This window comes from Ursus americanus, chromosome 5 (genome assembly GCF_024610735.1).
Source record: "Ursus americanus isolate L20-20 chromosome 5, mUrsAme1.1.p, whole genome shotgun sequence".
NCBI lineage: Eukaryota > Metazoa > Chordata > Mammalia > Carnivora > Ursidae > Ursus > Ursus americanus.
The window spans coordinates 45900509-45912289 of record NC_142131.1 but is presented as its reverse complement, the minus strand read 5'-3'; the positions used below and the strand labels follow the sequence as shown (position 1 = coordinate 45912289).

The 11781-nt window shown below is 35.7% G+C and overlaps 1 protein-coding gene across 4 annotated transcripts in view; it reads right to left on the bottom strand.

Annotated features, from left to right (window-relative positions):
• Positions 1 to 11781, bottom strand: part of SLC38A9 (solute carrier family 38 member 9) — a 77520-nt gene that overhangs the window by 55180 nt on the left and 10559 nt on the right. The window contains exons 1-2 of one of the 4 annotated variants that reach the window (XM_045794330.2): positions 9605 to 9694; positions 4394 to 4457 (exon numbers count right to left, since the gene is read on the bottom strand). Coding sequence is in view for 1 of the 4 variants with exons in the window: in XM_045794326.2 (XP_045650282.1) it covers positions 9605 to 9711 (107 nt within the window). In the remaining 3 variants the exon portion in view is untranslated. Of the gene's footprint in view, positions 1 to 4393; positions 4458 to 9604; positions 9755 to 11781 lie in introns of those variants that run through there. The other 3 variants (XM_045794326.2, XM_087862142.1, XM_045794327.2) reach the window with 3 other exon arrangements.

Genomic DNA, 11781 nt, shown 5'->3' with positions numbered 1-11781 from the left:
TCAAATAGATAGATAAATCTTTAAAAAAATGGTAAAAGTTTATAAACCTTTTAATAAACTTTAGGACCTTCCTCAAATATTTAGTGCCCTGTCAATGGAATGTTCAGACCAGGTGGGCAGCTCCTCCACTTTGGATAGAAGCTCATGGGTTGCAGCAGTTTTGATTTCTCCCACAGTTAACCTGGTAAAGATGGTTCTATTAAGTTCTCCCCTTCCCCCAGAAGAGAGATCAGCCACCTTGTGAAGACTCTAATTCAATGCCTTTTCTCCTCCTTCTCCAGGTGTATGTGTATGCTGGGAAGCAAATGCTGGAAGTGAGTGGAAAATAGAGCTAGGAGAATGTGAAAAATGAAGGAAAGGAGAGATTGGGGGATAATTTGGAGACAAAACCAAAGAAGATGAACAAAACTACTGGTTGTTTCCAAATTAACAGTATTAAAAAACACTATTATTTTGGACTTTAAAATTAGCATAGAATACTAGAATATACAAAATAGCACTACCATCACTCAATGTAAGAACCGAGTGACATCAGGGAGAACGAAAATCTAACAGGTAAATTTCAACAAAAACTTCCACATAATTGTTGGATGAGATGCAAATAAACTTCAAATTAGTTTGAATTACTGTGTAGCAAAGTGTAACAAAATATTTTAAGATAATAGAGCATATTCAATTATTATTGATAATATACATGATAGCAAAAGTATTAATATACTGTTCATAAATAAAATTTAAAGCTAATTTTACCAAGGCTGATTATTGTATCTTATAATTTTTATGTTTTATAATGTATATAATATGTAAGTTCAGTAGTACATGTACATAAAAAGCCAGTGAATACCCACATGTATGCACACACACATACATATTCAGTCCCATTATTTTTAGATTGTTATTTTTATTTTTTTAACTGATAAGGGTGCTACGATGAAAAAAATAAATGTTAATAAACCCCAGCTTGAAAATTATGGATTCCTTATTTTAGAACTCCAAGCTTACTTAGTTGCAAGTAAACAACTTTATCAACACCATGTAGACATAGAACTTCACCTGAATATTAATTCTCAGGCCTGTGTATCTTAATTAAATATATAGATTCTGCTAAGAATGAATTTCAAAATTCTTTCAATGCAATTCAAGCTTCCAAATTTTGGTTTGCAAAAATATATAAACTGGGGGTGCCTGAGTGGCTTAGTCGGTTGTGTCTGACTCTTGGTTTCATTTTGGGTTGGGATCTCAGAGTTGGGCTCCACACTGGGCACAGAGTCTGCTTGAGATTCTCTCTCTTCCTCCCTTAGCCCTTCCCTGCCTTTGCACTCTCTCTCTCAAATAAATAAAACCTTTAAAAAAAAATCCATAAACTGGCTTAATCCTACTGTCCTGAAAACAAATAATCTTTTCTTTTATGGCCACAAAATGATCAGTAACAGCAATGTGAGGATTTTTGTTTTGTTTTTAGTATCAGCACTGGATTGAGGGTAAAAGAATTAAATAAACACCAGGAACCAAGTTAGAAGCACTTGTAAGCAAACACCAACATACAGTTCTTCCATTTTTCTCTAGGTTGATATAAAATAGTACCACCACCATCACTGCATCCTATCTTCCATCTAGAAAAAACAGATCCGAATGGGACATGGTGAGTGACCTCAACAAAGGAACATTAGGAATGTGGGAAAAATTCCCAAGAGAGCATAGTTTTCCAACAACTCTTAAAACCGCTCTATGAGAATGCCAAAATAAATCACAAATTGTCCCAATTAGCTTAAGTGCAATAAAGTAAGAATATCATTAACTTAATATTTTGAAATAGCGTATGAGTATGTAGTAATTATAAATAAAGGGTAGGCCTCAGCCTGCAATGTCATGCCAATTACTACTCTCTTTCTTACACAAATCTACCAAAAGAATTTCTGGAAAATAAATAAAATTTCCCGTTTTGTAACCTAAATATTCTCCATTAAAAAAAAAATGGGGAAGAAGAAAAATGTCAGGTCAGCATTTTAACTTAAATTTCCTTTCCTTAAAAACTAGAAAGGTAACACAAAAAGGTAAAGAACTGAGTAAATATAAATACTAAGATAAATCTTATTTTTAATATATACATGTGATTCTTCAAATGAATATCTATATTATTGTTTTGCTATTTTAAATCAATTGCCTAGAAACTGAAAACACTAAAAGGAAAACTCGTCTATTCTTTAAACAGGTCATCAAAGAAAATGAGCCTCTTTCTTGTTCCTCTCCCATAACTTAAGAAAGGGATACTACACATCAAGCCTTAGAAATCTTCATCATGACTCAAGAAAGACAGATGGCTAAGAGAACTTCTGCTTTGCCCCTGGAAAGGTACTAGCAACAGATGGTCTACCCAAATGGTCATTCAGGTGATAAAGGCTAAATTTTTGACACAAATGGCAAATATTGTAGGAGCCTGATCAGGACCCATTGTTAGCTGTATGGAATGCTACTTAGCCGACTCAGCCACAGTAACAGAATAGACCCATAAAGGCAAGAGTCCACTGTAAAACCTGCTCTGTTAACTAGCTTCTATTAACCAACTTTTACATATAGGGAAGTTTTATAAATAAAATATAAGAGATATTTTAGGAAAAAAAAATAAACAGTGCTAGAAAGGGAACTGTGAAATAGGAACTTTCATACACTGATGGTAGGAGTATAATGTGGAATGATCTTTGTAGAAAACAATTTGGCTGTAACATCAAAAGCCTTAACTGTGTTTATATTCTTTAATCTAATAATTATACTTTTGAGACTCTGCTAGAAGGAAATCATAATATGGTATGTAGAAACCTGCTAATCAGCATTATTTTAATAAATTGTAAACAGCATATTTAAACATTATTAAATTATGATACATTTAAATTCATATTTTTTAACATAATGTTTAGAAAGAATTCTTGGGGTGCCTGGGTGTCTTTGTGAGTTAAGTGTAACACTTGTGATTTCGGCTCAGGTCTTGATCTCAGGGTCGTGAGATCAAACCCTGTGTCAGGCTCTGCACTCAGCATATAGTCTGCTTGTCCCTTTCCCTCCCCTTTGCCCCTCCCTTCACTCTCTCTCTCTCTAAAAATGAATAAATAAAATCTTAAAAAAAAAAAAGAATTCTTAATATGAGAAAATACTGACCATATAGTTTTTTGGGGGACATTTCAGTGATTCTTTTTTTTTTTTTTTAAAGATTTATTTATTTATTTATTTGACATAGATAGAGACAGCCAGCGAGAGAGGGAACACAAGCAGGGGGAGTGGGAGAGGAAGAAGCAGGCTCATAGCGGAGGAGCCTGATGTGGGGCTCGATCTCATAACGTCGGGATCACGCCCTGAGCCGAAGGCAGACGCTTAACCGCTGTGCCACCCAGGTGCCCCCATTTCAGTGATTCTTAAGCACAATTTTTACTGTAAAACTTTTTACTTCTCTTTGAAACCTGGTACTTTCCCCTTATATATCATTCTGACTTCAGTCTCTATCCCTAGAGTTTATAGCAGTTAAAATCCTTGGATGACCTTGCCAAAGGACTTTAGGCTTGCATCAGGGGCGTGAAGTTCAGGGAAAGGCTATAGACAGGGCCATTTTGATCAGAACAATTATTATGAGAACAGTTTTATTAGAAACAGTTGTGGGGGTAGAGTGAACTTAAGGTGAGTAGGCTTTACTTTCTAACTTTTCCAGAAACAAGGCAAGAGGTACCCCTAGGAGTCACAGAAGTAGGAAGCACCAGTCCCTATGGTTGCTTACACCTGAGTCCCTAAAATGCATTCCTAAAGATCACAGGTTGATAGATTATGGCAGGATAGGACACACACAGTCTATGGTATATTCTATTGGATCACAGTCATGTCCATGTAATTTTGTATTCTATGGCTACTATCACCCTACAATGGCAAAGTTTAAATCATAGGACCGCAAAGCCTACAATATTTACTATCTGGCCTTTTACAGAAAAAAGTTTGCTAACTCCTGCCATAGACCACTAAAAGTCTCCTTAGGGACTTAGAGGTGGAGATAAGGGCTGCTATTCCCCTTCCTTGTGGGCAGAGGGGTAAGCAGGGAGAAGGCCTCATGCCCTTGTCACATCTATGTCAGGGAGCATCTGAATAGGTTTTTCCTTTAGAAAAGTTTGTAACCAGATGTTAGTAAACTTCATCCAGCTTAATCCTTTAGAAAATCTACCACCTACATATTACAAACAAAACAAAAATCAAATGAAAGAACTTCAACCTCAGTCAAAACAACTACCACAACAAATGTTCTTACCCAGAGCAGTGCCTGCACAGAAAGCCCCCGAACACCTAGCCATCAGTACTACAAATGGCCTCATTGTATTCCTGGCTGGGCTCAACCAGACCATACAGCATAGTTACTCACAGGGATATAATTCCGCAGGGTTCTTGGTAATGCTGGCTCAGGATGGGGTAAACCAGTATTTTTCCTAATGCAAAATGAGTTAAAAAAAATAAAAAGAGTACGGAGTTAAAAAAAAAATAAAATCAAAATATTTATAACTGCTCATCATAGTGCTCCCCTTTTTTCAGTGTGTGTCTATCTCCTTCCCTGGAGGTAGGCGCTGTGTTTGAGCACTTTCTTGCACACTACAGGAGCTTAGTGAATACTGACATAAGGAAAAAATATAAGAAAGAAGGACAGGAGGAGGCAAGTGGAGAGGGAGGGATAGAGACAGAGAGAGAAGGAGGCAGGCAGGGAAACAGCTAGGGAATAACAGGCAGAAGTAATGAATTTTAACTGAATGAGCAATATATTAAATTGTATATACTATGTGACCTCATTAAAAAATCACAGAAAAGAAGGACAAGATAAAATATACCAAAATATTTCAACAATGCTTCCCTCTATGTGATGGAATTTATTTCCTTATGCTTCTGTTATCAGAAACTTCCTTATACCCTCCTACTAAAAGAGCTCCAAGTAGAGAAAAAACATGATTTGTAACATTCCACAGAAGCACAGGTGATTTAAACAATGATTTTAAGAAAATGAGTTTTCCCTTTGCATATACTATACTTTTATCCTAAATTAGGAATGCTATATATTCTTTTATTTTTTTTTAAAGATTTTTATTTATTTGAGAGAGAACGTGTGCGCACAAGCAGTGGGAGGGGCAGAGGGAGAAGCAGATTCCCCACTGACTCTTGTTATACATCTCCATAATCCCTAGCTATGGAACTACAAAGCCTCAGTAACCACTTCCAATCATTATTATTGGGCCCAGATCTACCTTTACAGATTAATAAACTCCTCACTTTTTGTTATTCCTTCTCTCTCACAGAACCACAAGTACCCAAAAGAGTCAATTCAGGCTGCTATTCGGGGATGGTATTATTGCCAGATGAAACAGAAAGAGCCAGCTTACATATGTGCAGACTAGTAGACATTCTAAAAAACCAGGGGCCGTAGCATAGTGTGTTTGAAGGCACCAGGAATGCTGCTTATTTTCAATATCTACCTCTGTCCCACTGGCTTGCCAGACTTCTTGCAATGTTGTCAATTACAAAAATCTAACTTTTAGGTTAGGCTTTTATATTTCTAGGATTCTCCATATTAAAATGCAAATAGCCATGAAAAGGTAATAGACTAGGTCTCTGACACATTAGTTTTCCATTAAAACACCAAACAGGCAACAGATCCCTACAAGAATAGGACAGATAAGTACTAGTGAAAAAGGGGTGAGGAAAAGTATGGTTTACCAAGCATTGTCTAAGAGGAAACTGCTGGGTGAATTATTGTCCTGTGGAACACTGGGGATACAAAAGGAGCATGAAAGCCCTAGACCCTAGGAAAAATGGAAAAGGAAATGTTGCTGGAAGAAAACTGAAAAAGCGGAGCTCACAAACAAATTAACCACTTCACAATGTGGTTTCAGGCTGGCTGGAATGTTCAACTCCCAAGGGGCATAATCCCAGAGCAGAAGCACAGTATGAAGCAATCCTGAATACCAGCTCTATCTTTGGTTACCAGAAAGTCTGGGAAAAGCAGAAGAATCTCTTGGACCAGTGATTGCCAGTGGAATATATCACATACAACACAGCAGATTTCTAGACCTGAATGAGCAATATATTAAATTGTATATACTATGTGACCTCATTAAAAAATCACAAGTCCCTCCACCCACATTCCTAACTCTACCCTAAGCCGGGTGAAAAACTGAGGGGGAGGAGAGGTGTGTAGAGAGAAAAGTGTACATGTATAGTTTGCAGAAGTTCCTCAACTGATCCAAATGGTTATGACATGTATTCCTATTCTACAGTGACAAGCTTCATCCTCCACGAGTTTAATTAGACCCGAGTTCCACCAATGTGATAAGCAGGTTCAGCACACTATGAGTTCAGAGAGTTCTTAAAACTGTTACATTTGAACTAATACATGATTTTGATTGCCATCTAGTGGAAGACATAAAATTAATCACAAGCTAAACTGAGGAAAAGCAAACTAAAAGTATGAAATGTTGTTTTCTATACTCAGATGGCCAAACACAGTTTCCCAAAGTGTGGTTACATGTAAAATGATTTTTAGGTAGCACAAGGACTAATGATATCTTAACTACTTGGTATTTATCACAATGCATATTAGAATAATGATGAAACTCATCATTTCACAAACCTATAAAGATGAGGCTAAATTAAGCCTAATTTTAAGAAGTAAATAGAGTTTAAAATATATCTAAATTATAATATTACACAGGTAACATTGTAATGGGACATCACCAGTTATATGATGACTCTAAAATGATCAGTGTTTCAGAAATAGTTGTCTAAGCTGGTTCTTCTTCTTCTTTTTTTTTTTTTTTAAAAATTTTATTTATTTATTTGACAGAGACAGCGAGAGAGGGAACACAAGCAGGGGGAGTGGGAGTGGGAGAAGAAGGCTTCCTGCTGAGCAGGGAGCCCGATGCAGGGCTCGATCCCAGGATCCTGGGATCATGACCTGAGCCAAAGGCAGACCCTTAACGACTGAGCCACCCAGGTGCCCCTAAGCTGGTTCTTCTAATGGAATATAACTTCCCTCAGTGTATCTGAGGTTTTTTTATGCGTATAAAGTGAAGTAACCCATCTTTTAATAGAACTAACAATGTTTTTAGGTACTCCTACTTTTTTCTCATCAAATAACAGTTCCTGTTTTCTTAAGCAGATATTATTTCACAAGCAAATTAGCATTCAATACTGCAAAGTGCCTATATTTGCCTTCCTTAAAATATGCTTACCTAGGTAGTTATCCCATGATTGTCAACAGTTGATCCCTTCTCATTTTGACAAGTTTCATTATAGAAAATACATTTCCATTTAATCTACACGGTTAAACAGATTCTCAGAGAACTGTCTGAACTCCTGCTAACTTATGCAATGGAATGCACTTTTGTGACCTATGTTCTACTGTCACAGTGGTCAATTATTTACCATAGAATTTAGAGGTTTCAAAAAAATCCTGAGCATTCAATCAGTATTCACAAGTTCTTGTATTCACTTGATGTTGGAATACACAAGTGAAAATTTAAGATTCATTTCATTATCTTCTGTGATGGCCACTATGTAAATGACAATGATACATTTCTTATATGATAAATTTTACATTGCCATCTCTAGCTTCAAGAAAGACTAAAAATTAAGTATCTGGAAAATGGAAATAGGATTATGATGACTAGCTTAAACCAATCCTCCTTCATCTCCTGGACTGAAACCTATTGCCACTGTTGACAAAATTAAGATTCTGTGGGCAAGGAACAGGTAGGGTGGTTGAATAGTTGTTGGGTATTTATCCAACAGCATCTGCCACAGCTCCCACCTTGAGCACTGCTTCTCTCTGAGGAGGCAACCACTCTTACAATTGACTTATTCTTCCAGAATCATTTATACATATTGTTTTATACAGTTTTTTAAATCTATTTTTACCCAAATGATGGTACACTATATACACTATTCTGGACTTTTTTTGATTTAACAAAAGAAGTTCAACATTTGTTTCATTTTGATATGTAACAAAGCCACTTCCTTCTTTTAAATGGGTGAAAAATATTCCATTTTATCAATGTGCCAAAATTTATCCAGTCCTGTAAGAAAAGACATTCTGGTTGTTCTAAATCTTTTACTATTATTAAAAAAATACTGCATTAAACAACCTTGTACATCTATTATTTGACATTGTGAGTTAATGCTTAGAAGTGAAACTGCTGGGCCATATAAACTTTGAAATTGGCTGCTGGCATTTTTGGGGGTAGGGGGAGACATTAAATTTATGGACTAAAATTTAAAGAGCATTAGACTGTACTTTAGAGTCCTTCCACTGAGTACAAAATAGGCCTTTTCATTATATATCATATTTTACTAATTCTAATATATACACTTCTAAAATATGGACACATCTCATAATTCAGGACATCTTTCAGTCACTGTCAGCCAGGTGGCTCTTATAAAAGTAATTATTCCTGGTGGTAATTGTAATTCCTGGCCATTTCAGTCATCAAACCATTTAAGGACCATTTGAGAAGAAATATGAGCCAGAAAACCTTCATTGTCAGAAAACCTTCTGTGACACCTTCTGGTAAGATCAGAAAAGTGCAAGCATCCAAACTAAAAGTGTCAGTGATTGGAAATAAAATTCTTTTAAGAAATACTACATTATTAACATTCTTAATGATACGAAGAACAATTGGGTATGGGAGGGGGAAAAAAAACAATTCTGATGACACCAGGTCAGAAAATTGATTTAGAGGATATTCTAAATGTGAAGTATTAGTAATACCTTAACTGAAATATTTTATGTTTTCATTTTTATAATTGCATAAGAGATATATGATAAAATACCAAATACGCTGTTTGGCCTTTCAGTAAATTAAAAAAAAAATCTCTAAGAACTAAGAGATTACTGCATCAGGCGTACTGGTAGCAGTTTATCTTCATGTTGTATTACAAAAAAAAGAACAGTTCAACTCACAATCAGCATCCCAGATATGAAAAAATACACTAAATCTTATTTTGAAGTTTCTCTCATATAGATTTTGCACATTCTTAAGGCTACTCTTATTTTTTCTTTTCTTCCATTACACTTTCTTACTGGAATACTACTTCTTTTTGTTTATTTTGTAAACAGCCACTTTACTGAATTCTCTATTTATAATTTTTCAGTGGATTCTTTGGGGTTTTCCAGGTATGCAATGAAATAAATTTTAAACTCAAATTATCTTAAACTATTTGATGGAATTTAAGCAAAGTGAAGGTAAGGATTATGTATTAATTTTACTGTTTTATCCCCAGTACCTAGCACATTACCTTGCACAAAGCAGGTAATCAATACATATTTGTTAAATGAATTACATAAATGCACCTTACTTAGTAAAATTTAACCTAATCCCTTCCACAACACAAATAGTGAGCTTAGTCAAAAAAGTCAAATATAAAAGACGAAAGAGTATTCATATTTTTTCCTTTCTACACACAAACATACAGATGCTGTTAAGTAACTGGATATTTTATATTCAAAACTATATATATATTTGGTTACATAGTTCTAGTCTCTAATAATCAAAAACCCTAGTTATGGAATAAATATTTTATTTTAATCACTTACCTTTTGGATCTTAGATCTGATGAATCAAACTGGATATTCATAGGTCCAGGATTTATTATTTCATGATCTACCTCAGGGATGAGAAGATGCCTAGAATCACTATCCATATCTGCCACTTTTCTTAGCCTCTAAACACTGATGAAGTCAGTCCTATATAAATCAGAAAGGATAAAAAATATAAAACTTAATTAAAAATTATTTTACTACTAACAAGTAATACATCTGCATGCATAAGATACTGGGAAAATATAGGAATTTGCTGATGATATCTTAATGAGGTATATGCTTAAAATCTTTTATCAGAAATTAGCTAAGCTGAGTTGGAGTTACTGTTTGTTTTTCCGCTTACTAAAAAATAAATGGGGCAATCCACTTCTAGTAATAAAACAGATTAGGCTATTTGGACCCATTTTCCTGTAGAAAACAACTATAAAAATATTGGATAAAATACAGAAAACATCTTTTGGAAAAGCATAAAAAATAATGATGATAATCAGGCTAAGTAGGTGGTTAAGGAACCTAGTGAGGTAAACAGCTTGAAATTGCTTCTGCCTGGAGGATATTTGCTGTACCAGAAGAAAATGGGACTGAGGTTTTCAAGGCCTTGTGAAGTTGTAGGAAAATAAAAGATAAGACCTGGGATTCACCCAAAGTAAGGAATGATGAATTAAGAAATCATTCCCTTTCCCTTCTCCCAATAACACAGCACAAAGATCTTTACCATTAGATTGGGGATTAACAAGAAGTATAAGTGTCTCACTCCCTCACAAGGGAACTACAAACAAGATTTCTTCACAATGCCCATAGGCAGTGTGTGTGTGTGTGTGTGTGTGTGTGTGTGTGTGTATACACGCATGCATCTGTGGAGGGAGAAGTATTCCATACCACAAACTCGCTTCAGGTGGATTTGCAGGAAGTCAAAGAACACTTAAAGCTGTGAATATAATTTAAGCTTAACTTGCTTGGTAGGATTTCTAGGTAACTGCTAGAAACAAATATAAATCTTTTCTGTGAGGACACACCCTGATGCTATGCCTCAAAGAAGACCTGCTAATGATCTTTCAAGGACACTGAACAGTACAGTCAAAAATAATCTAGCGTGCAAAGAAATAAAGTGTTCTTAGTGAGAACCAGAAGAAACACCAGCAGAAATAGCAACTATAGGGATTATCAAAATAAGATTAGAAAACAATTATGCTTCCCATCTTTAAATAAAAAACAAAGCAAATACATATACAGCAGAATATTATTCAGCCAAAAAAAAAAAAAAAAGAAATCTTGCCATCTGCAGCAATATGGTTGGATCAGAGAGGGTAATGTTAAGCAAAATAAGCCAGTCAGAGAAAGACAAATACTACATGGTATCACTCATATGTGCAATTTAAGAAACAAAAGAGCAAACAAAGAAAAAAAAGGGACAAACCAAAAAACAGACTCTTGACTATAGAAAACAGATTGTTACCAGAAGGGAGGTTGGTGGGGGGAATGGATGAAATAGGTGATGGGGATTAAGGAGTGTGCTTATCCTAATGAGCACTGAGTAATAAATGGAAGAGTTGAATCACAATATTGTACACTGAAACTAATACAACACTGCTTGTTCACTATACTGAAATTAAAACAAAAACCAAAAAAATATAACAAAGAAAAAAAAATTTTAAACACAATGTATTGCTCATCATAGAAGCTAAATTCAAGAGGGTTTCAGGGGTACTTGGGTGGCTCAGTTGGTTAAGTGTACGCCTTTGGCTCAGGTCATGATCCTGGGGTCCTGGGATAAAGCCCCCGTGTCAGGCTCCCCACTTAGTGGGAATACTGCTTCTCCTTCTCCCTCTGCCCTTGTCCCCCACTCATGTACTCTCTTTCCCTCTCTCTCTCAAACAACAAAATCTTTATTAAAAAAAGGGTTTTTTCCCCTTCTTTTGTCAACTTGCTATTAAGAATTTTTGATTTAGGGGAGCCTGGGTGGCTCAGTCGGTTAAGCGTCTGCCTTTGGCTCAGGTCATGACCCTGGGGTCCTGAGCTTGAGCCCCACGTTGGGCTCCCTACTCAGCAGGGATTCTGATTGTCCCTCTTCCTCTGCCCCTCCCCACTGCTCATACTCTCTCTCTCTCACTCTCTCTCAAATAAATAAATAAAATCTTAAAAAAAAAATTCTTTTTTTTTAATTTAATGGT